The following is a 27130-nucleotide window of genomic DNA, read 5'->3' as shown; positions in this document are numbered from 1 at the left end:
GTTGATTCAAATAAATTACGAAACTACAGATAATCTCACTTCATCACGGTAACAGAAGTGCATCATTCATGTAGGCCAACAAAATCGAATTAGACCTGACATGTAAATACAGCAACCAAATAAGATTTCCAAAATAAGGTTTTCGTCTTGCGGAAGCTGTGTGGTGATACAAGGACTGTAGAACTAACGACCGACATTCATGGAGGCGACCGCCGACTTGTCCGGCAACTAGTACTGTGCAGGAGCTTCTTATTTTTTAATTGCTCGCGCAGATACCGTTTGCAAATATGCAGTGAAATGGTTTAAAGCGGGGCAGTGAGGGGGGCGCACCTAGCAAACATTGTCGTAAAACTCCGCACTGGCGAAGTATGGGTTTGCCTTTCCCCGCCGCTTGCCACAGTTCCGGATTACTGATTGCTTGAAATCGAGTCACGTGATACCTTCCGCCAGTTTTGACCTTTATATTACTGAACCAACATAACAAATTCTCATTCATTACGTGCGTTTTGTGTATCACTACAGGCAACAAATAATTTTCACAATGCAAGAAAAGCATAAGAAATGCAAATGTGGTGGGAATAGTATAGCCGATTTTGTAATTTCTCGGTATTTTATAGCTGCATGTATACTATAGTAAACAATCTCAAACGTACGTGATAGGTACCATATATGTGTAAAACTTAACGAAAATGAATGTTACTTAAGAGGAGATGGCACACTACTGGCCATTAACATTGCTACACCAAGAAGAAATGCAGATGATAAACGGGTATTCATTGGACAAATATATTATACTAGAACTGACATCTAGTAACATTTTCAAGCAATTTGGGTGCATAGATCCTGAGAAATAAGTACCCAGAACAACCACCTCTGGCCGTAATAACGGCCTTGATACGCCTGGGCATAGAGTCAAACAGAGCTTGGATGGCTTGTACAGGTACAGCTGCCCATGCACCTTCAACACGATACCACAGTTCATAAAGAGTAGTGACTGGCGTATTGTGACGAGCCAGTTGCTCGGCCACCATTGACCAGACGTTTTCAGTTGGTGAGAGATCTGAAGAATGTGCTGGCCACGGCAGCAGTCGAACATTTTCTGTATCCAGAAAGGCCCGTACACGACCTGCAACATGCGGTCGTGCATTATCCTGCTGAAATGTAGGGTTTCGCAGGGATCGAATGAAGGGTAGAGCCACGGGTCGTAACACATCTGCCGTCAATGCGAACAAGAGGTGACCGAGACGTGTAACCAATGGTACCCTATACCATCACGCCGGGTGATACGCCAGTATGGCGATGACGAATACACGCTCCCAATGTGCGTTCACCGCGATGTCGCCAAACACGGATGCGACCATCATGATGTTGTAAACAGAACCTGTATTCATCCGAAAAAATGACGTTTTGCCATTCGTGCACCCAGGTTCGTCGTTGACTGCACCATCGCAGGCGCTCCTGTCTGTGATGCAGCGGCAAGGGTAACCGCAGCCATGCTCTCCGAGCTGATACTCCATGCTGCTGCAAACGACGTCGAACTGTTCGTGCAGATGGTTGTTGTCTTGAAAACGTTCCCATCTGTTGACTCAGGGATCGAGACGTGGCTGCACGATCCGTTACAGCCATGCGGATAAGATGCCTGTCATCTCGACTGCTAGTGATACGAGGCCGTTGGGATCCAGCACGGCGTTTCGTATTACCCTCCTGAAACAACCGATTCCATAGTCTGCTAACAGTCATTGGATCTCGACCAACGCGAGCAGCAATGTTGCGATACGATAAACCGCAATCGCGATCGGCTTCAATCCGACCTTTATCGAAGTCGGAAACGTGATGGTACGCATTTCTCCTCCTTACACGAGGCATCACAACAACGTTTCACCAGGTAACGTCAGTGAACTGCTGTTTGTGTATGAGAAATCGGTTGGAAACTTTCCTCATATCAGCGCGTTGTAGGTGTCGCCACAGGCGCCAACCTTGTGTGAATGCTCTGAAATGGTCTTAGAGGACCAGCATAAATCGGGGTGACGTCAGTGTAATTAGTGTCATTGAATAAGAATGTTACTTATGTTTGTCTCATTGTGTATTTCTTTCAATTACCTTTTGTACAATACTGTAGCAGTTTATTCTACGCACGGTCCAGGTTTCATTGAGCAGTGTTACTTGGCAGTGAGACATCATGCGAAAGTTACTTTCGTCCTTAAGTTTTGCAGACACGTGTATTTACCCGCTACTATCGAAGACGCGAGCTCAGGTTCAAAAATGGCTCTGACCGCTATGGGACTTAACATCGGAGGTCATCAGTCCCCTAGAACTTAGAACTACGTAAACCTAACTGAACTGAGGACATCACACACATCCATGCCCGATCCAGGATTCTAACCTGCGACCGTAGCGGTCGTGCGGTTCCAGACTGAAGCGCCTAGAACCGCTCGGCCACAGAGGCCGGCTGCATCAGATGATCCTAGTGTTCGTGCAGCAACTGAAACCTCGTGATGCACATTCACTTTTCTATACGGATCGAAGTTCAACAACATGTGACTGGCCAATATTCTGTGGATTGACGAGGCACATTTTACACTAAAAAATGGTTCAAATGGCTCTGAGCACTATGGGACTCAACATCTTAGGTCATAAGTCCCCTAGAACTTAGAACTACTTAAACCTAACTAACCTAAGGACATCACACACACCCATGCCCGAGGCAGGATTCGAACCTGCGACCGTAGCAGTCCCGCGGTTCCGGACTGCAGCGCAAGAACCGCTAGACCACCGCGGCCGGCTTTTTTTTGCACTACAGGGTGCCTTGAATACAAAGAAGTGCCGAATTTGGGGTATTGTTAAGCCGCGTGTTGTGCACGGACCGCCATTGCACCCGCCGTATGTGACTCTGTGGTGTGTACTCAGAAGCACCTTTACTCTCGCTCCGTTCTTCTGTCAAGAGAATACACCAGAGGGGCCTGCCAGATTTACCGTGACGTTTGCCAGTTATCGACACCTCGTTGGACAGGATGTGATTCCTGTTCAGGAAGAATACAACTGTGTGGAAACCACTTTTGATGCAAGATGGGGCAACACCTCATGTCTCTCGCCCAGTGAAATATCCGCTTAATGCAACCTTTCACGAACGTGTTACCCCAGAGGTTTTCCAGGTTCATAGCCTACAAGATTACTTGATTTGAATCCATGAGACTTTCGGCTCTGGCGACATCTGTTAGAACGCGTTCATCAGCAAAACGTTTTCATCAGCGACACGTTCGGTCTCTACCTGATCTGGAGGCCAATACACGGGAAGATGTTGCCCAGATTCCACCGGAACTGTTGCGGACAGCAGTTGATCACGTCGTTTAACGGATGTGCTCACATTGAACAAATTGCGTAATTGGCGGGTGACAATAAAATAAACGTTATGCGTTTCTCACTTGTGTAATCTTTTCTGCCCACATCCCATTCCTAGTCCATTACATACGCTTTTCTTGCATTCACACCGCCAGATTTGTACGTTTTGGCCAAAATAGTCGTAAATCGGTTCGGCATTAACGCATGAGAATAGCTACCACGTTTCGCTACCATATGGTAATTACAGACCACATCTGAGCTCTGTGAGTTGTTGTTGTTGTGGTGGTGGTCTTCAGTCCTAATTGATGCAGCTGTCCGTGCTACTCTATCCTGTGCAAGCTTCTTTATCCCCAGTACGTACTGCAGCCTACATCCTTCTGAATCTGCTTAGTGTATTCATCTCTTGGTCTCCCTCTACGATTTTTACCCTCCACGCTGCCCTCCAATACTAAATTGGTGATCCCTTGAGGCCTCAGAACATGTCCTACCAACCGATCCCTTCTTCTAGTCAAGTTGTGCCACAAACTCCTCTTCTCCCCAATCCTATTCAATACCTCCTCATTAGATGTGTGATCTACCCATCTAATCTTTAGCATTCTACTGTAGCACCACATTTCGAAAGCTTCTATTCTCTTCTTGTCCAAACTGTTTATCGTCCATGTTTCACTTCCATACATGGCTACACTCCACACAAATACTTTCAGAAATGAGTTCCTGACACTTAAATCAATGCTCAATGTTAACAAATTTCTCTTCTTTAGAAACGCTTTCCTTGACGTTGCCATTCTACATTTTATATCCTCTCTACTTCGACCATCATCAGTTATTGTGCTCCCCAAATACCAAAACTCCTTTACTACTTTAAGTGTCTCATTCCCTAATTTAAGCCGACCGATGTGACCGTGCGGTTCTAGGCGCTCAGTCCGGAACTGTGTGACTGCTAGGTCGCAGGTTCGAATCCTGCATCGGGCATTGATGTGTGTGATGTCCTTAGGTTAGTTAGGTTTAAGTAGTTCTAAGTTCTAGGGGACTGATGACCACAGATGTTGAGTCCCATAGTGCTCAGAGCCATTTTTCCTAATATAATTCCCTCAGCATCACCCGATTTAATTCGACTACATTCCATTCTGCTCGTTTCTCTGTGAGTAGCTACACTTAAATATAATCATCGGTATGTCACATTACTTTATCTAGCACGTCCGTAAGTTATGCGGAGCACGGTATTCTGCAGCGGTAAATGTATGACCGGAAGCCCGATGGACCGAATATGGTCGCCGCCGACGAGTTGGCCACACTTTCCCTACACGGAGCCTTACGCTCCAGGGCTCGGCCTGTTACCAGCTCCGGCACTGTGCAGAGCACGGAGTTACCGCCGCGGCTGTCAGTGCAGCTGCGTGCTCGCGGCACGTACAGAAACAGCTGTGCGACGCGACCTTGCGGGCCACGGACCTGTTGCTGCGGCGGCATTCGACACCGACACCGACGCCGACGCCGAGCAGCCTGGCGTGCTCTATGCCGTGACGTGACGCGAGGCGAGGCGCCGTGTGTCGCGTGCTGGCCGCGCCCCCGCCCCCACCCCGCCGCCCCCGCGCGCCACGCAGCTGCTCACGCCCGTGCCGGCAACAGAGCGGCCCTCAGTCTGTGCCCAGAGCCACGCGCACGCGCACTGCGCCGCCGACGCAGCCGACGCGCGCGGACCCGAAATAAAGGACACCGGGGAAACGGCCGACACAAAACGACGACAATACGCGGCCGCTGCTGTCTAGACAACAAGGCACGCGCGCCCACGCTGACGTTTGCGAGCCAGCCGCCGCCATGGACCGCACGATGTACGGCAAGGTGGTGCCCGGCACCTACTACCCCTACAGGTGCACGCTCAAGAATGGCTCTCCTCCCGGATGTGAGTACCGACCGACTGCCTGATCGCTCGCGCCGCTATCTGCCGCGCCACTGACGTTTCCTCGTGCGACTCGCGCTATCGATAGCCCCGCCATTGGCCCAGTGCTCCGATGGTAACCTCCGTCGCTTATCAACAGAAACACGCGAGCCCGTGGTGACGGATGGGGCGTACATTCCGACATTCGTCTGCAGGCAGGATACCATCGCTCACCTGTTAGCGTTTCGGCCAAATTAAATTAACGCAAGAGCTAATAGCTACCGGTACTGGCAGGATCCTGCAAGCTCACAGAGAAAAAAGCCTTGGGTCGTTATCTCCGAGAGGATAGTGGCTAGTTAAACACTTCTGTTTTTATTTCAGATTCTCCGTAAATCACGCTTTTATTTTGCTGCCGCACTTACGCGTATTGAGTGCTGTCAAAATAGTGATTTATGATCGGAGGGTGCCATACTCCTCCCAGTGCTGAGTAATTAAAAAGCAGGTTGATTCTCAAAGATAGCGAAAGAAAATGACTTTCTGTGCTGTATATAAATCAATGGACGCCTGATTGCCTCTGTCTTGAGCGTAGGATTTATGTTCACATCCTCATTAGAGACATCTCATTAATAAATCGGTTTCTGATACCAGCTATTCGTTAAGATCGACCTCCTGTAACTTTGTTCGCATGTTGGAATTAAGCCATTGTTTGAAGGTCGAGAGCACTCTTGTGATTACCTTCGGGATAAATGAATTTTGCTTTACTCATTTTGAGAAACATGGGGGCGATCTGTCATAATATTTAAGTACGATAAACTTCTTTGCCAAGGTCGCTAATAACCTTTATTCTCGATAACCGGTTTTGATAATCAAAGTTACCATATTCATATCTGAAAAGCATATACACAGTGTGACTACATATAAGTAATTTTACTGCTGTTTTAAGACCTACGCAATAACCTGTTTGTCGAGATATGTTGTTTTTCTGTTATTTCTTTTATGTTGCACCCTACATTATATATTATAGTTTTTTTTATGTAGTCACATTTATAAATGCATTTCGGATCTGAAGAAACCGAAACCGGTTATCCAGAATAAAGGTTACCATTAGCGATCTTGGGAAAGAAGTTTATCTTCAGTAATGAATTTTGTTTCCTCTCCTGCCTTAATAGTCCTCACACATCTGCATGTATATCCGCACTCAGCACGCCTCTGTCAAGTGCATGACAGAGGGTAGGTCACTAGGGCTTTTTCCTGTGCCATTCACGTATGGAGCATGGGAAGAATGTCTAGATGTCTCAGTGCGTACTGTAATTAATCTAGTCTTGTCCTCACGATTCTCGCGGTAGCGCTACGGTGGTAAAGTCCTGGAGTCACCATTTAAAGCCGGTTCTTGAAATTTTACAAGCAGGCTTTCTCGGAATAGTTTGCATGTGCTCAGCATCTGCACGTAGTTCGACAATTTCAACGTTAAATGAGATAATGTTAACCGATATACAATTTTGCGCCGTAATGGTGATGGTCTGTGAAGATATTTATTTCAGCGTTTGTGTCTACTGTCCTCGGCGACGTTCTTATGTTTATATCTTAGCGCTCTGCATTTTTTTCTTGGTTGTGTACATGTTGCAGCTTGTCAGGGATCGACTGGAATCGCATCCTTAATCTTTAGAATCTTCATATTTATTGATGTTGGTAACTGCATTTGTTTACCGGCTTTCCCCAATGATATGTGCGGTCTTCGTAGTAAACTTTCGCACACTTTGGCAGCTATATCTCGATTTACTCTCGATACCCAGCACGGCCTTTTCCTACATGATTTACGGATTAACTTTCCAGAAAGCGTTTGTACCACATTAGGATTGACGCCGCACGAAGAGCAAGGCAGTGCAGTGCTGATTATTAAATTATAAACTTACCCTGTAGAAAGCTTTTGAGATGTGGTGCTAAGCTTTCGAAATGTGGTGCTACAGAAGAATGATGAAGATTAGATGGGTAGATCACATAACTAATGAGGAGGTATTGAATAGAATTGGAGAGAAGAGAAATTTGTGTGGCACAACTTGACTAGAAGAAGGGAACGGTTGGTATGGCATATTCTGAGGCATGAGGGGATCACCAATTTGGTATTGGAGGGCAGTGTGAAGGGTAAAAATCGCAGAGGAGGACCAAGAGATGAATACACTAAACAGATTCAGAAGGATGTAGGTTGCAGTAGGTACTGGGAGATGAAGAAGCTTGCACAGGATAGAGTAGCATGGAGAGCTGCATCAAACGAGTCTCTGGACTGAAGACCACAACAACAACAAAAACAACAACAACCCCTGTAGAAACTTGCGTAAAATTTTGAAATCGTCAGGAAGGTAGTGAGCGACCGAGCGAGGTAGCGCTGTGGTTAGACACTGGACTCGCATTCGGGAGGACGACGGTTCAATCCCGCGTCCGGCCATCCTGATTTAGGTTTTCCGTGATTTCCCTAAATCACTCCAGGCAAATGCCGCGGGATGGTTCCTCTGAAAGGGCACGGCCGACTTCCTTCCCTAATCCGATGAGACCGATGACCTCGCTGTCTGGTCTCCTTCCCCAAACAACCCCCCCCCTCCCCCCCCCAACCCCCAACAAGGTAGTGAGCAACATGTAATGTAACTCTTTGAAAGAACCGTTTGAAAATTTCTGCCTGAGCTACTTTGACAGAAATAGGCTGTCATGTCGATTTCCACGTTTTACAATTGTCGCCTCAAAGGCAGCACTGAGAGGATGATGGGAGCAAGGACACAGCATACAGTTTTGACGTTCTTACTTTTTCCACTGGAGACGATAACGTACATTTTTGTGACACAGTATGATTTTGAATTTTTCCAGAAGAAAGACGATCTTATTTTGAAATGGGAAACGCTTAACGAAACAAGTTTGAGCAATTTTGCTAAAGAATGTGCCACTGGACGAGGGTACGGCGCGAGGAGAGCAGGGGCCCGCGGACCTGTTGCGTGGCGCGCAGCGGCGCACAGCACAGTGGACGCTTTGTGGCTCGCCGCGCCGCGCCGCGCCGCGCCGCGCCGCGCTACACTCATTATGACGCGGCGGCAAAAAGCACACGCAAACAAAAGCCGGCGCTGCCACGCCCTCGCCTCACGGCGGACGGCGCGTCGCTGCCTGCCTCAGGTGTCCTCCCGCCCCTGTAAATAACTCCTGCCCGTGATGGAAATTTCCACGTTGGCAAGACCGAATACGCGATGGCGTGTGACAAATTACAATGCCATAACGAAGCTACATGCTTCCTTACGTTTACAGAAATGATAAGCTTGCAGGTACCTCCACAGTTCTTCCTTAGATTGCGCCCCTTGTTGTCAGCAACGCATGAACTCGTTGCTGTTGTACCTGCAATCAGCTAATTTCACTCTGAACTCTTCTTGTCGGCTCTGTTTGCGCTTCCGTTTTTACTATTCTCTCTTGCGGCGCGATCCTCAGCGCGTTACTCTTCCCTTTCTTTATTGTCGCGCCTTATAATACAATTCCTTACTTATCGTCCATATACGTTGTAATACACTACTGGCCATTAAAATTGCTACACCAAGAAGAAATGCAGATGATAAACGGATATTCATTGGACAAATATACTAGAACTGACATGTGATTACAATTCACACAATTTCGGTGCATAGATCCTGAGAAATCAGTACCCAGAACAACCACCTCTAGCCGTAATAACGGCCTTGATACGCCTGGGCATTGAGTCAAACAGAGCTTGGATGGCGTGTACAGGTACAGCTGCCCATGCAGCTTCAACACCATACCACATTTCACCAAGCAGTGACTCGTGTATTGTGACGAGCCAGTTGCTCGGCCACCATTGACCAGACGTTTTCAATTGGTGAGAGATCTGGAGAAAGGGCAGCAGTCGAACATTTTCTGTATCCAGAAAGGCCCGTACAGTACCTGCAACATGTGTCGTGTATTATCCTGCTGAAATGTAGGGTTTCGCAGGGATCGAATGAAGGGTAGAGCCACGGTCGTAACACATCTGAAATGTAACGTCCACTGTTCAAAGTGCCGTCAGTGCGAACATGAGGTGACCGAGACGTGGAACCAATGTGAAACCAATGGCACCCCATACCATCATGCCGGGTGGTACGCCAATATGGCGATGAGGAATACACGCTTCCAATGTGCGCTCACTGCGATGTTGCCAAACACGGATGCGACCATCATGATGCTGTAAACAGAACCTGTATTCATCCGAAAAAATGACGTTTTGCCATTCGTGCACCCAGGTTCGTTTTTGAGTACACCACCACAGGCGCTCCAGTCTGTGATGCAGCGTCAAGGGTAACCGCAGCCATGGTCTCCGAGCTGATGGTCCATGCTGCTGCAAACGTCGTCGGACTCTTAGTGCAGATGGTTGTTGTTGCAAGCATCCCCATCTCTTGACTCAGGGATCGAGACGTGACTGCACGATCCGTTACAGCCATGAGGATAAGGTGCCTGTCATCTCGACTGCTAGTGATACGAGGACGTTGGGATCCAGCACGGCGTTCCGTATTACCCTCCTGAACCCACCGATTCCATATTCTGCTACCAGTCATTGGATCTCGACCAATGCGAGCAGAAATGTCGTGATACGATAAACCGCAATCGCGATAGGCTACAATCCGTTCTTTATCAAAGACGGAAACGTGATGGTACGCATTTCTCCTCCTTACACGAGGCATCACAACAACGTTTCACCAGGCAACGCCGGTCAACTGCTGTTTGTGTATGAGAAATCGGTTGGAAACTTTCCTCATGTCAGCACGTTGTAGGTGTCGCCACCGGCGCCAACCGTGTGTGAATGCTCTGAAAGGCTTATCATTTGCATATCACAGCATCTTCTTCCTGTCGGTTAAATTTCGCGTCAGTAGCACGTCAACAGCAAGCGCGCCATCCAGGCGTATTCCTCTGAATCAGGGAATTTTCAACATGAACTCATAATGTTAGTAGCACAATTGTTGAAGAATGCTTTGAACATCGAATTTATTGTACAATTTACACTTGATATTACTCTAGTACTCCTCAGACGATTTACCGTCAGTAAAATCATTCTTTGCTATCGGTGACTACGAGACATAGGATTGTGAGACCGCCTAATTGCAAGTGTTTCTTCCATCTTCCACGTTGATACCTTTCCTACACGATGTGTGTGAATGCTGTGTGAAGTGTAGCAGTTCAGCGTAGATGAAGTAAATGAGTGCGCTTAGGTTTTAGTGGTTTGTTTCTGTTGCCAGTGAAGGAGAGAGGAAGGGAAACAGGATGCCGGTACATAAACCATAACTCTCCAGCAACAGCACACGCGTCGCGGAGCTCGGCGTCCTCATCTTACAAGGGGAGGCCACGACGTTTGGATCGCGGATTTACTGCAAACTTCGTACAGTCGTAGTACTCCAGGGGACAACAAAATGTGTAAACAGTAGCGCGTACTTCTCAAGCGTTATTGAGAAAATCGCAAGATAATTTCGGTCGTCAAATTTATATCTGTGCGTGGCCATTTTTACCATGAAGCGGCGACAGCCGGGTGGTTAGCGTTCAATCCCCGTAATCACTGGATCGGGTCCCGTTCGTCTGTTTTTATTTTTATTTTCAACACAGTCGTTTTTTTACTATTTATATTATAATTGATATAATGGGGAAAATACGTGTAATCGGGTGAACTTTTATTAAATGTACAATGTTATTTGGCAGTCTACTAATTTTTACTATCACAAATAATGTAATATTCATAACTATCGACTAGTAACTATCGGTTAAAATAGCCACGCACAGGTATATATTTGACGACCGAAATTATCTTGCGATTTTCTCAGTAACGCTTGAGAAGTACGCGCTGCTACTTACACATTTTCTTGTCCTCATGGAGTAGTACGAGTGTACGAAGTTTACAATAAATCCGCGTTCCAAACGTTGTGGCCTCCTCTTGTTAGAGGCGGAAAACCATCGGCGGTGTCAGATGCTCTCGCTATGTGAGACAAGCGGAGAGGTCTCTGATATAATCCGGATTAGGGTATGTTCATCACAAGCTCTCTTCCTCCTCCAAGTTAGAATAACGATAATTTCCTTCACCGTCGCGGTTCGAATCAGCTACTTACAGATAGAGAGCACTAGCTCAAGTTAGTTACTTTGGCTACGAACGCAGATTATTTTTTGCGACAAAATTAATACGTAATTATTGAAAAATAAATGTTACCGCATTTTCCTAGGCGTGATTTTATAATATTTTTGTAACCTTTCGAACAGTAACACCTTTCTCGAAGAAGGAACAGCATTTTCGCGGTTTCGTGTCTCTGGAACTGACTCGAAGTGTAAACATTGCATTGTGAGGTGGTTCACTAAAAGCGTGCTCTGGCGTCATCTTGTGTACAGACTTGTTGGCAGCGCAGAACAAACGTAACACTGTGTATGTGTTGGGCGTTAGTTTACGGCAAAGAACAAATTTAAGCTGCACGTGCGACGCTAGTTGCTTCTTCATAAGGTGCCGACATCTTTGTAGACGTCGAACGTACCGTCAGCGGAAATAATACCGCTATGCACTTTCTTCGTACTTGCTGACTCTTCTTCAGAAATCGTCTAATGGACGTTCTGAGGATGTGTAGTGTGGGGCATGGGGCATGTACATTTGCTGCTCGTGCGACAGAACCGAGGGCTGAGCAGCCTCGTGGCTGAGGGACGAGGCAAGAAGCGCTGAAAGCGAGCAGCTGTCGGGGCCGTGCCCGCTTTATCGTGGAGGCGCGCACATGCTCCGCGTTGAGGCCGTAAGAGTCTGGAGTGTTTGTCAATAGAGATACTGCCAGCCGGCACAGTGGCCAGTCTGTGCCCGCACCACTGGCTGCTCCTCGTGCTGCCGGACCCATAGCGTTGCCATCCGACGGACACGAAATACTTTTTAATGCTGCAGACCTGTGTATTTATGCTAGGCTACGACCGCTCTCCAAAAGCTCTGGAAAAATCTCAAACTTTATATCTTAGCTTTCGGTTTTCGCTAACTTGTCGGACCGGTTAGCCGAGTCCATTGAGGTGATTTGTCGGTGGCGGACTTAATTCCAACCTTACTTGAGTGCGAGGTTACATTATCTCGTATTCGTCCGTGTAATGCCATGTGTTCTTTTCGGAGGAGGCTTGTTGAGAATAGGTGCACACTGTTGGTCCGGAAAGTACCGAGATTGATTTAATTTCTGGCGTAAAAAGACGTCAGCGCAGTAACTGTGATGGCAGCTTCCAACTAACAAATGTAAACAACGGATGTGCGTTCGACGAGTCAGTTGTGAGCAGGTGGTTTTAAGTAGTGGACGTGTGACCGTGGTGTGCCAGCCAGCGGCATTGTGTCAGCATTCGCAATGGAGCAACGAACTGAACATCTCGAAATCAGGTGTTCAAGAAATTTTCCAGATTGTTTTGAAGAAGAGAAAGGTGTGTGCAAAGTTCATCCCGCACCTTCACTCCCGGAAAAAGAAACACGCTTGGTCGCCTGTCGCGACGTGATTGAAATGAAAAGCCCGGACAGTCCTTTTGTAGAAAAAATAACCGCGGAAGACGGGACTTGGTGTACCAGTATGAAGATGGTTCACATTGCTCTGAGCACAATGGGACCTAACTTCTGAGGCCATCAGTCCCCTAGAACTTAGAACTACTTAAACCTAACTAACCTAAGGACATCACACACAGCTATACCCGAGGCAGGATTCGAACCTGCGACCGTAGCTGCAGCGCAGTTCCGGACTGAACCGCTCGGCCACAACGGCCGGCTATATCAGTATGAAGCTACCATAAATGACAAACTACAGAATGGGTTTCTGATGGTTCACCAACGCCCCGAAGCAGGTGCGAATGTGACGCGCGAGTTCAACAACACCCTAAAGGAGGACTGTCCTGACATTTTCATATGATTGTATGAACGTTGTGTGGGCTGTACTCAAGTGGGAGGGGGAGGGGGGGGGACTGTGTAGATCGCCTGAAGCGTTACAACCACCATCTTAAGTTTTCTTTATTTTTTTGGGTCCCGAAACGGTTTGGACTATCAGGATATACAGAGTGATTTAAAAAGAAAGAACAGATTTCAGTTGTTTATTACAGACAACCTATGAAATATAGAAATACGTTGCACATGTCACTGGTCAGAAGAAGGTTCAAAGTTTTATTTTCGTACAGACACTATTATACCATACACTCAACATTGCTCGAGAAACATCGACACGGTAGTCCATTTCATTCCACATACTAACCAACAGGTCTTGTTTATTGAATCGACAGCTTCAACAACTCGATTTCACAGCTCCTTGAAGAGTAGCTGCCATCGGTGCGACAAAGTCTTGGTCTTTTATATAGATCCATAAAAAAAAACTCGCAAGATGTGAGGCCTGGTGACCCGGGAGGCCGAAAGCAACGAACAATATCTTGTCCACCCACCTCCAGTCCAATATTGTGGGATCGGGTTGTTGAGATAAGGCCGCACCTTAGGTGAAAGTGAGTCGGGGCGCCGTTATGCATAAAAATGAAATCATTGGAATCTTCATAACGTTGAGGAAACAACCAATTTTGCAGCAGGCTGACTTTCCTGTCACAGAGTCCTCCGCAAAAAAGAAAAGGAACATAAATTTTGTGGACAGAAACGGCACGAAACAGGTTCAGTTTCGGAGAGTCTCTTTCATGTTCACAACGACGCCGGGATTTAGCGACCCCAAATTCCTCCATTGTGGTGGTGTTCTTTACCCGGTGGATGACACGTCGATTCGTCCGAATAGATGACTCGTTCGGAAGAAGAATCTTGTGCCACATCGTGGAGAACTGCAACGCAAAATTCGTTTCTTCTATTATGGTCGCCGGGAAGCAATTGCTGCAGTAACTGCAACTTGTAAGGCTGTATATGCAAGCTTCGTTTCAGAACACGCCACACAGTTGCTTGAGGAAATTTAAGTTACCGGCCTGCCCGTCTTGTGGACTTCCGAGGGCTGCGTGTGAACGCATCTCGGATACCCTCGACATGGTCTTGGCCGACCAGTGCTCTGCCCTTTGCATATGCAGCCAATTTCCAAGAAATGTTTATGCCAGTGATAAATCTGCTTTCACAATATATATAAATGACCTAGTAGATAGTGTCGGAAGTTCCATGCGGCTTTTCGCGGATGATGCTGTAGTATACAGAGAAGTTGCAGCATTAGAAAATTGTAGCGAAATGCAGGAAGATCTGCAGCGGATAGGCACTTGGTGCAGGGAGTGGCAACTGACCCTTAACATAGACAAATGTAATGTATTGCGAATACATAGAAAGAAGGATCCTTTATTGTATGATTATATGATAGCGGAACAAACACTGGTAGCAGTTACTTCTGTAAAATATCTGGGAGTATGCGTGCGGAACGATTTGAAGTGGAATGATCATATAAAATTAATTGTTGGTAAGGCGGGTACCAGGTTGAGATTCATTGGGAGAGTCCTTAGAAAATGTAGTCCATCAACAAAGGAGGTGGCTTACAAAACACTCGTTCGACCTATACTTGAGTATTGCTCATCAGTGTGGGATCCGTACCAGATCGGGTTGACGGAGGAGATAGAGAAGATTCAAAGAAGAGCGGCGCGTTTCGTCACAGGGTTATTTGGTAACCGTGATAGCGTTACGGAGATGTTTAACAAAATCAAGTGGCGGACTCTGCAAGAGAGGCGCTCTGCTTCGCGGTGTAGCTTGCTCGCCAGGTTTCGAGAGGGTGCGTTTCTGGATGAGGTATCGAATATATTGCTTCCCCCTACTTATACCTCCCGAGGAGATCACGAATGTAAAATTAGAGAGATTAGAGCGCGCACAGAGGCTTTCAGACAGTCGTTCTTCCCGCGAACCATACGCGACTGGAACAGGAAAGGGAGGTAATGACAGTGGCATGTAAAGTGCCCTCCGCCACACACCGTTGGGTGGCTTGCGGAGTATAAATGTAGATGTAGGTGTAGATGTAGCAGAGGCCGCTGCTTGCTGAATCGACGGCGGAAAGCATGTTGCACTTGAACAATGGAGTGACTTCGGGAAAATTGCAGCTCACACAAAAATATTTCTCTTTTGTAGTCGCCATGTTGCTACAAATAAACACCAGCGCAGCTGTGTCAAAACTTTGAACCTTTCTCGATCCAGTGATACGCGCAATATGTTTCTATCTTTTATAGTTTGTCTGTAGTGAACAGCTGAAATCTGTTCTTTATTTTTGAACCGCTCAGTATACCCTGATCATACTACATTAGTGGTAAATCGCATGTTAAATTTTTTTAAAGTGTAGTGACATACGGAACACAAACTGTCCTTGTACATAAACTCACTTAGACTGTATATGCATATTATAATCTCGTAAAACATTCATGGCAACGAGGTGAGGTGATATCTACTTCCAAGCACAACACGTATTGACAAATGTAGACACGCGGAAGTATCATGGCGAAAACATAAATCCAAAGTTCGACTTCCTGCATCATTTTGTCAATGTCATTAAATTTTTGTATTATTATACATGATAATTTAAGTCGGTGGTTTCAATACGTAGTAACAGCTTCGTCAGTGTCCACTTTTATCCAACCAGTGAAACTGCAAACCCCATTATCAGTCAGCAGGTATTATGTAGTCGTAGATAAATATGCATCGTAAGCACTTCAATTTACGTTAGTCAAAATGCAGCAGATTTCAGTGTAAGGAGCTGATTTACCGGCAGAATTCCACCTCTCGCAAACTCACACAATTATCAGAAACTTACTTGCTACATTCTGTGGGTGAATGGTTACTGCCTTGCATAAAAATTAGTCTTAGTTTGCAGGGCTCAATCAATATGACTACAGATTTTCGTCGTTTTAGACGCTTTATTTGTGTTAGCTCTTACATTTTTTAAGTGATGTGACGAATTAAATAGTTTATCGTGAACTAGTTCTGGATTATAAATACTACAAATGCGTAATTCTGCTTCTTTACGCATTGAAATCAGCAACAGAAGCGAAACTTTTATCACTTTTGCGTTAAATTGCGTGTGACGAGTTCTCTGTGAGTGTTTATTTCGCTATGGATGCATTTGACATTGAACGAAAAAAAAAAAGAGTGAAACCATTGTCGATGTGTGGCAACATGACCATCTGCAGTATGACTTGCAGCACTGTTGGACGTCAGATTTGACGACCCACAAACAATACTGCAGGTGAAATCGGAAACTGGGAGAAAGGCGAACAGTACAGATATGTCATACTAAACGAAACAGGTCTAGATAAGTAGTTTATAACAGATCCCCAGGTATCAACGTCAGTGACTGTCGCTCTAATGTCTCACATGGTAACGAATCAGTAAAACCCATGACAATGAGGAAAATAAATACGTATCTGTTGTGACTTGCACAATGTATTTTTGTCATCTAAAGCTAATTTGGAAATCTAAAATATATCCTCATCGTAGTAGCGTTGATAAATATAGGTATGCGGTTTATGTCAACGAAAGGATAAGCAGTGACAATCTCGTCACGTCTGATTCTGGAAGTAGTGAGCATGTAAGAAGGCAGCTAGTAGAGAGCTGCGATGTAGCAAAAGGGATTGTACCACGTGAAGAGGGAACCAATACCGTAATTCTGCCCATTCTCTCTGTCAAGTGCGTTTCGGGTTGCGCGTTGGACATTTAGTATTAACCAGTAGGACCCCAGTTCTGAAGGAGCCTTCAAACGTCTGACTACCTTACGATCGAATTAAATATTTAACAGTAAGTATGTAAGTGCGGAAAAGTTTAGAAGAGGTTAGAAATTGTGTTTAAAGTTTCTTGGAAGTCGCTAAGTGCTCTCATTAAATCTAGATGAATACAGTTGGAGTAATTTGTGCGCCCGAGTTATGCTGCCGCAAGACATATATACAGTTTCTAACCGTAATACTTGACTTATTTTGTTAAACTTTCAAGATAATAACATTACATCTCTTAATGAGTTGATTGTGACAGCATTTTAAATTTTTAAGTTCGGTCAGTAATTTACATGAAATATTGAAAATCAAATTGTTGTTGCCCCTGGAAGCCGTCAGTTGGGTAAGCTGAACTGGACCCGCGACTGATGAACTGCTTTAGTCGATTGTATGTATGTATTAAACTGGGGACCTAGAAACGACGGAGAGGCTTCGTCCCCGCAGTAGCCCTCAGCGATACACAGCTCCACAAAATTCTACAGCAGTCCACTCGCCCCACCGCCGCCCCACCCCTAGGAATGTCTCATTCCACACGAGTGTACCCCAATGTTTGCGTGGTAGAGTAATTGTGGTGTACGCGTACGTGGAGACAGTGTTTGTGCAGCAATCGCCGACATAGTGTAACTGAGGCGGAATAAGGGGAACCAGTCCGCATTCGTCGAGGCAGATGGAAAACCGCCTAAAAACCACCTGCAGGGTGGCCGGCACACCGGACCTCGACACTAATCCGCCGGGTGGATTCGTGCCGGGGATCGGAACTTCATCCCGCCCGGAGAGCGGTGCGTTAGACCGCACGAGTAACCGGGCGGGCTTTTATTCGATTGGTAATATAGATTTTCATGTACAGCGCACTTACGGTGTTCTTTTCACATTAGTGATAATGATGAGTGACATAAAGGAAATAATACAAATATTAGATAAACAACCGACAATGAAGGCTTGCACGACCGGAGAAACCACTCCATTTGTAACACTCTTTTATTCCCCCCACCACCATACTGATCTAACTACAACTACTAGCTACTATGAATCAAAGACTTAAACAAACGTAGTATTTACATACTTACAATTGCGCATTAGATCTGAAGCGCATTTTACTCTCTCCCAAGGTAGGCTCGCTGGGCCTCCCTTGAGATTTTGTTTACCAATTTTGCGAAATTGCTGAACAATTCGCTTTTTGTCAATATTTCGTTGACATTTCTTGTTTGCAGAAGCTGCCTCTCCACTGAGACAGCCTGTTCGTATATTGGGCACTCGAACACTGTGTGTTCTGGTGATCCTTCGTGGGCGCCACAGTCACACTCCGGTGTTGGCCTTTTCCCTATTTTGTGCAGGTACGTGGGATAGGGACCGTGTCCTGTAAGAAAGTGAACTAGGCCCTGTGAGGGTTTCATTATATTGTTCCTTAGTCTTCCCCTTACTGTGGGTAGAAACCCGTGGACTCTACGGCCTGTACTGGACCCATCCCATTCGTCCTGCCAAATGTCAAGCACTTTTCCTCGGATGGCTTTGACGCTTACCAGAGGAATGCCCATTATATTTTGCACCATGTCGATGTTCTGTTTGCGCAGCCAGTAGAAGGCTGCGTGCTGCCTTATTATTAGGTCTAGTGGACATAGACCCATAATTACCAATAGTGCATCTGTTGGACTTGTGTTGAATGCTCCAATGCATCTCAACAGAACGTTCCTCTGTATTCGCCTGACAGCAGCGGCAGGCCGCACCAGAGCTAGCCTGTGGGCCCACACACTGGATGCGTGCCCTACTATTGGTGCCAATATACCGTTGTGGTAGATGTTTATTGCTTTTGACGGCAAATGAAATCTCCTTTGTCCAATTGATATTATCTTATTGAACAGAGCTAAGGACTTTGTCGTTATTTGCCCAATATGCGGAATGAAACTCCAATTCTCATCTAGATATACCCCTAGGTAACGGGCATATCTCTGTCGCGACACTGCCTGGCCATTAATTCTGACAAAAAATGTTCAATGGACCACGGCCATACATCCCGGAAGAATTCTCGGCAGCTGAAACAAGCGACAGTGATGACATGGCAATTTAACGCAAAGAGACAGAACGGCCGTCACGTCCGTACTATGTGGAGCGTACCAAACCGTTGCCAGTTTCCAGTTGGGAGCAAGGTTGGAGCATGCAGAGCGGGACAGAGGCAGAGAGCTAACTTGTGATGCCGCTAAGTGCATTAGTTTCCCACCATTGTGCTGTGAGCGTTGTTCTTCCCCGGCGTGGCGACGTTTTGGGAGAGGAGGCTGCGTGCCGGCCTTGCCCCACGGCGTGGGCCGTGGCGCCGCTCCTTGCGAAACTGGGGGAAGGTAAAGGTCCTGCCGCTGGCTGGCTGGCTGGCAGACCGCCCGGCCCCTGCGCCCAGTCTTTCGCGTTGAGCCCCGTCGTAACGATTCGGTCTACCCAAAGTCCGCCTCGACAAGGCGCAAAACAGTCTTTCTCGAAGCGGCTGCGATCTTTGTACAGAACAGTCTTTCTCGAAGCGGCTGCGATCTTTGTACTTCAAGCTTCTCTTTTCTGCTCCTTTAGAGAACGAGGGGGAGGGGATGGGTTATACCACAATCACGGCCCAGTGGTTAGCGTCGCTGCCTGTGGATCACGGGCTCCCGGGTACGGTTCCCGGCCGAATCGGCGGTTTTCTCTCGGAGACTGACTCTTTATGTTGTCCTCATCGTTATCAAGTAGCCCAAGTGGCATCAAATAGAAAGCCTTACACCAGACTATCTGACAACCCTAGACGGTCTCTCCGCTATAATGCCATACGATCAATTCATTTTACAACAATCACGTCTATCTTGTAACAGTTTAACACCGCATATTTTCAGATAACATCAAAAAAATTCGTTTCAACCCTCTGAGTGCTGACAAAACAAATTGCTCACCACATGTTTGTAGTCCATTTAAACCTTTGCGAAGACCGCACGTGAGTTAGTTGGGGTGCATTATTGGACAAGTATTTTCTAGTGCTTTCTACCAAACGAACTGGTGCAATGGTTATATAGTGTACTCGCATTTGGGACGACTGTAGTTCAAGAGAGTTGAGGAACGCAGATTTAAGTTCCCCTAAATTCGTGGAGGCAAGTCCCGGAAGGGTTCCTTTAACAAAAACATGGCCCATTTTCTTTCCTGCCACTCCCCAGTTCAGAATTTATGCTCAGTCTGTAACGACCTCGTCGTTGACAGAACGTTAAAGCCTAATCTTCCTTCCTTTTTAGGGTTTTCCCGCAAATATTGTATTTCACCTGTGCAAAAAGGACCATTTCTTCCTCTACTACTTGCTGTTACGACGTCATTACAAGAACGAAGATTAAAGACTCCCATGAACATCGGACTGATTTGGGACGCAGTCGGGAGTAACGAAGTAAATCAGTTATCGTCTTTGTGATGAAACCATCCAGGCTCAATTATGGAGCGATTTGCAGAAACCGCGAAAAATACAATACCGGAAATAAATGCAATGCCTTCAAGGACAAGTTCATTTCGTTGAGCACTGATGTGACATATAGTTCATCTTCGTACGAGTGTATGATATCAGATTCAAACAAAGTGAAATATACATGTCATAGTAAAGGGTACACGAACAGTCGCAACAATACACAGTGGATCCTCGCTCTCGCGTCAGCGCCGGCGTGTGATCTCGCAGGCAAACGAATATAAAGGGGCCGAATGGCATCCCGCACTAGATTGATCCAAGCACCTTTACGCCATCTGTTGCAGGTCGGCAATGGTTCTTGCAGACTTTGAAGAACGAGTAAGTTCCCCCTTCACCATTTTCCGTACGTGTTCAATTAGCTAGAGATCTGGTGATATGCTGGCCAGGCAGTTGTTATGCACCATTAAGAACACTTAGCATCGCAGCAGCAGTGTTTAGACGTGCTTCGTCGTGCTGGAAAAAAGCTGTAGCACGGGGATAACGCACTGTGCAATGTGGCAGACACTGGTTACCTTACCCTCCGGAAGAACCAAAGCTGACAGCGAGTTGCAACTAATGGGCCCACACAACGTGAAGCGTGGAGTGAGACCTGTCTGTTGTGGGCGAAGACATTGCGCAATAGACCACTCACCAGGTCTGCTCCAAACACTGTACGTCCACCATTCCCATAATGACAAAACCTATTGCCATCACTCTTGCCGACTCTTTAACGACACCAGAGTAGCAGTGCTTGGCGGTGTCGTGGTGTCAGCGTTACCTGGCCAGAGACACGTGTGATCTTAATCCTGCTGCAAGAAGGTGGTTACAGTGGTCCTTGGTGACACAGGAGGTGCGACGTGTGTCCGGTTCTCATTTCTGAATGATGTTCGGTCGACCACCGCTGCTCGCAGAAGACATGCGTCTATAGTACACGGACGTCGAGAACCTGGTGTACAAGTGTGGGAATGTTATGCTGACAACTGTTGAAAGTAGCGACACACCATCGATTTATTGTGCGCAACCTATGTAGCAACTAGTCGATACATCCATCCAGCTCCCCGCAGAGACACAGTGCGACCGACCTCTGTCAAATGGCTGAAGCCGTTCAACAGAAGTACGTCACTGTTCACCACTATACTCAGCACATTTAACTGCCTGCAGAGTCAAAACAGAGTGCATAGTCAGGACTTCTGAGCGCCATTTGATCGCCGATGACTGTCACTACTAGTACAAGCCGTCATTGTTAACAGTTGTACTGTGATGCCACTGAACATAGTCCTTGAGGGGTTGCACTTTTTACTGAGGTGTATAAATCATGATGTCCGAAAGGGGATGTGAACCTTGAACCTCCTGCGCTAGTCATCATTCAAGAACCGAAGTTGATATCACCAGTGTGGAAAACCGATGTATTCACGCTGTCATTGTCCCTTCCAGTACTCCCAGAATTGTTTGTCGCACTTGACAATTTCTGCACCTTAATTCTCCCGCCCTCCCAGGATCATTCCGCCAGAAGCGCATGTTGTACGAACAACTTTTAGTATTTAACTCTGTCATGTTTGTTGCCACAGACAACGCAACAGTTTCAGGTCATTTAAATTCCTTGTGCCAGTTCTAGTACGCGTCGTTCTACTACAAACCAAACTGCGATTTGTTATTTCTGAATACGTGTCTTTGATGTGAAATTGTTAAAAAATGTTTATTATCGCTGTTGACGTCCATCCAACTCACTACGCTGAGACCTGTTGCAGTACCCTTTGTATAGAGGGTGAACATTACTAAAACGGACAAACTGCAGGGACGGATTCCCGACTGGAAATGGGAGGAAAAAGGCCCCATGAGCATGTATTCGGAAATACATTGTCGCCACAGCAGATGGCGCTGACGAATGAAAGTTCCTCTGACCACCTGCCGTGTGTTTTTTGTGTCTTGCAGGCTGTGTGATTGATGCAGCATACTGTAAGCAGCAGAATATTCCGGTATTCGTGTCCGGAAGAAGCCGAGATAGTATTTTTTATGTACGGCCAAGCAGATGGAAATGGTCGACAGGCAGCACGGCTGCACCAAAAGAAGTACCCTCACAGACACCATCCACATCACACAACATTTCCAGCCCATTTTGAGCGCTTTTGTGATCATGGGTCCTTTCAGACAGACGAACGCGCAGGGAGGCGGCGGACTGTCCGCACACCAGGTTCGGAAAACCGGCAAACTGCCTGTAGAACCCGGTCCTCCAAATCTGTTTTACACACAGTTCACCCCTGCAGATGGCGACAGTGTGGTCACGTGGTCCCGATACGTTGCTAATTCCGGTGCTCCTCAGCGTCTGTCTAGTATACGACTTCCTGGGGGGGGGGGGGGGGGCGATTTCGCCAACCAGATAATGGCCACCGTCCAACAGGCAGAAACAGAACTGCGTGAAACGATCTGGAGACCTTGACCACACGAAGTCAAGATGTCGCGAGCACGTGGCAGTTACAGTAATCTTGATTTGTCTTGAATGCTTTCTGTTAATCTCTTTACATGGGTGCAGATAGTTTTCCAAAGCAAGACACTAGCCCATTTTTTCCTATCCTCACGTGGTGTAATAAGGCGTTCTCACTGTAGTACTAAATTTATTAACGACATAATGAAACCATTACAAAAGGAAGCTAGCAGCTTACTTTAGGTGTTACAAAAATAAAAGGGGAAGCCTAATGAAAACACGACAGACGGAGAAAAGTAAGTAAACTGTTTATTCTTTCAAAGATAATAGACATCTGTTAATACTTTTTAATCCCGCTGTACCACATGACGGTCTGTGTCTTCATGGAAAAATGTTTGCGTTGCCTACGGAACCATGATTGAACCCAGGCGAGCACCTCTCTTTAAGGCCCCAAATATATCTAAATCGTATGGGGAGGATGTGTAAGGGCTTCCCAGCGAAACTTGGGCTGCATAGTCGAAACGGTCTTGTCAACATGTGGGCGGGCATTATCCTGCAACAGAATGTCCGTCAGCATTCCTGGGTATTGGCACTTGGCGCGCTTCAATTTCTGCAGTGTGTGCACGTACCTTTGAGCATTAATTGTGCGTATTTCAGAAAGTCAATGAAAAGTGGGCCCTTGCAGTCAGATGAAAAGGTCATCATGACTTTCCCGGAGCTGGCGTGAACGTGTTTGGATTTTTTCGGTGAGGGTGAATCCATGCACTTCCATTGTTGGCTCTGACGCTCGCTCTACGGATCAGAATGGTGACACAATGTTTCATCTGCGACAATACTTGACAGGAAACGAATTTCTTCACTGCGGTACCGTTCTAGGTGCTGCAGTGATGTCGACGTTCTGTTCAACTATTGCTCCTCAGTCAAGCTGTGGGGAACCCAGTTCGCACAGATTTTCCTGAACTTAAAAGTGCCCTATCATGATGGCGCGAGTGGTACCGTGACTAATGCCCAGCATGTCTTCCACGGTCTCTGTCGGTCATGTCTCACGGCAGCGTGCACCGCAGCAGGGATAATAGGACTATGAGTCTGTCCTGGCTGACAGCTGTCTTGCAGTGACGCCCGAACTTCTCGAAGTCTTATATTTCACGTAAACACTCGCGCACTTGACATACTGTGTTCGCCATACACAGCGGACATTCGGGCTTGGTTTTCAATTCCTGGCACTCCTTTCACTGTCAGAAACTGCACTACACCACGTAGTTCCTCTCTCGCGGCCTCCGTAGTGAAGTCGGACTCAGGCACACGACTCACTGACCTCACCTCGAGCACGTGTACCAGACAAATGGCACAGCGGTAAAAGTTCGCGCTGTTCCTTCCAGATCCCCAATAGAGAACAGTGCTACACATAGACCGCCTACGTTATCATTGTTCTCCCCGTTCTCATTATATTGTCTGTCTCGTTTCATTTGACTTTCCCTAATAGGCTGTCATCGTGGCAAAGGACTTGCTTATTCACGAATAGCAATAAAGAACGACCGAAGAAAATGTTGCCAACTAACTACTTTCCTAGCACAGTCTTACACTAATTACCGCTGTCAGACAGTAACCAGCTGTGACAAGTATGTGCTTGAGTAAAGTTCTGGTTCTCTGCCAGCAGTTCACTTTCTAGATGAAGCCGATGAGGAACGTTAACACAGTCTTATTTTGTCCATCGCTATACTGCACGTGTAGGGGACACTGTACTGAACAGAATGTTCGTTAGTAAAATAATTTATTACATCTGTTAACATTTCTCCCCAGTGCCAGCATGTGATAATAGCCTTGGTCTTTTTTTCCCCTGGGGAGGGGCAGCGCGGACAACGACCCGCTGGCTACACCGAGTGCGTCTTTGGACTGATACCAAAGCGCTCTTCACCTGTTAAAATCACTTCTACTGACAAAGCTAGTCAGTTTCACTCATATACAATACTAAAACTTTTTCTTCGTTTAGTATTTTTAGTTTCATTTAGTATATTCACTTTACCCAATATAAACAGCATTAAAATCGTGATAAAACTGTAATACCATAAAAGAATTAATTTCGTACACGTATATTACCCGTTGTCTCCCTTGCTTTGATGGTATTAGTTAACAATGTACTATCATGTGCGACAGTGTCATCTTATTTTTTTATTGGTGATTGCACTATTTATTTTCTGGTTATTTTCTGAAGCCCTGAAATGTAACCACAGAAAAACGGAAAAACTTGAAATAGAAAAAAATGAAACAGTTATGAAAGTTTACTCCACGTTCAAAATACGTCGTATAGGACAGAAAATTTCATTAGGCATCACGTTTTAAAAAAAAATGACATCATACGCTGTCTAGTTTGCATGACGCCTTCAGTAAGTTTTTGCTGTAGGTTTCGCACATCGTAGCACGTGTCACATCGGGTGTTGGTGATGTTCTCTTCACTCTTTTATCTTGATGTAACTAGTGTTCTTGGCATGGTTTGGTACACGACACTCTCCAGACATTCATATAAAAAGAAGTCATAGGCCGAAAGATCTGGAGACCGTGGCAACCAAGCGGAGTTAGCATTCGCTGAAATTACGCGATCCCCAGACAAACGATTTATTGCTGCCGCAGACTATTCAGCAGTATGCAAGATAACTCCAAATTTTTGAAAGCAAGTTTGCTGAGTGCCAGGATTCGGAAATGTGTGTTCCTGACGTGCTCGCCTAACGTTCAGACGGCATTATAACAGCAGCGCCTTGTTCACTCTCACAGAACTAAGGACCCATCACCACATGACAGGACACTGAAAGTCGTGTCATAACCCATTTGTGTGTAATGAACCCCGTAGCCGAAGTTCTTGCGCATGTAACGACTAAAGTAAAAATCTGTTTCATCAAACATCCAGAGATTTTGAATGACTTTAGCCAACGGTAGTTTACAAAATTTACAGGCCGGGCGGGGTGGCCGAGCAGTTCTAGGCGCAACAGTCTGGAACCGCGCGACCGCTGCGGTTGCAGGTTCGAATCCTGCCTCGGGCATGGGTGTGTGTGATTTCCTTAGGTTAGTTAGGTTTACGTAGTTCTAAGTTCTAGGGGACTGATGATCTCAGGAGTTAAGTCCCATAGTGCTCAGAGCCATTTGAACAATTCTTTTGCGCAACACAGCTGTTAGGATACGGTTTGTGGACAATCCGAACTTTGTACAGATCAAATTAAAGCTGCAACGACAAGGCAAGTTTGAATATCGAAAGTAGATCACTGCTTCGATGACAATTGACGCGGCGCACTATTCTCAGGAATACGTACAGTTTTTATTGCATCAGTACTCCTTTTCTTCAGAATTGTGAACGCACGTTGCAATTGCTTGTAACAAAACAACTTGACAACGGCAGCAAGTCGGTAACATGCACTTCCAGCGATTGTACCCACTGCATCGCTCCAGAGTTCCCTAATAATTAAAAGTACGCCGCTGCTACGGTTTGACACCTTTCTCCTATTTATACTACTACTACTACTACTACTCTGCTGCTGCTGCTGCAGGACTGCCAACATCAGCTTCGAGTTTACCTATTTTTCTGCGCCGAGAAAGTCTGTGCCATATGCTTTAGTTTTCATCAAGCATTAGACTGTTAAAGTTACGATTTCTGATTTCACTGGCAAACCGTTAGTAACAACTCTCTATCGAGTTTTACCTGATGAGTGCGGTCCTGTGCCTGTGTAACAGTTCGATACAATCAGAGTTCGTTTTTATATTATACAGGATTATAATACGAAGCCTGACGATCAACCTACCATAGTTTTAGGAAGTAGAGAAGAGCAACACGAATAGCCCAAGTTTGTTTGACGCGTGGAAATTGGAAATTTGTGGTAAGGAGTTATGGGACCAAACTGTTGAAGTCATCGGTCCCCAAGCTTACACACTACTTAATCTATCTTACGCTATGGACAACACACACACCCATCCCCTAGGGAGGACTCTGTCATCCGACAGGGGGTACCGCACGGACCGTGACAAGGCGCCTAAGACCGCTCGGCATCCCCGAGCGGCTTTGACGCTTGGGAGAGTGTCACACAGATATTGAAGAAATTGAACTGGCGGACTATTGAATACAGACGTAATCTATCCCGAGAAAGCCCACTTACGAAATTTCAAAAACTGGCTTTAAATGATGGCTCTAGGAATATGCTACAACCCTCTAAGTATCGCTCCAACAGCGATTAAGAGGTCGAGATTAGATTAATTGCAGCATGCACAGAGGCATTTACACGATCATTCTTTCCGCGCTGTATACGTGAATGGAACGGGATGAAACCTTCATAATTTGTACAATGAGACGTACCTTCTGTCATGCACTTCATAG

General features: G+C 46.2%; 1 protein-coding gene across 2 annotated transcripts in view; it reads left to right on the top strand.

Moving 5' to 3' along the window:
* LOC126189262 (leupaxin) overlaps nt 1-27130 on the top strand; it is a 475608-nt gene that overhangs the window by 61542 nt on the left and 386936 nt on the right. The window contains exon 1 of one of the 2 annotated variants that reach the window (XM_049930929.1): nt 5123-5239. The exons of the other annotated variant lie outside the window; for it this stretch is intronic. Within the exon in view, the coding sequence (XP_049786886.1) occupies nt 5155-5239 (85 nt within the window). The 5' untranslated portion in view covers nt 5123-5154. Of the gene's footprint in view, nt 1-5122; nt 5240-27130 lie in introns of those variants that run through there. 2 annotated transcript variants of the gene reach the window in all.

The sequence above is a fragment of the Schistocerca cancellata genome, chromosome 1 (assembly GCF_023864275.1).
Source record: "Schistocerca cancellata isolate TAMUIC-IGC-003103 chromosome 1, iqSchCanc2.1, whole genome shotgun sequence".
Classification (NCBI taxonomy): domain Eukaryota; kingdom Metazoa; phylum Arthropoda; class Insecta; order Orthoptera; family Acrididae; genus Schistocerca; species Schistocerca cancellata.
The sequence above is the reverse complement of the archived record's forward strand: the minus strand, read 5'-3'. Positions and strand labels throughout refer to the sequence as shown.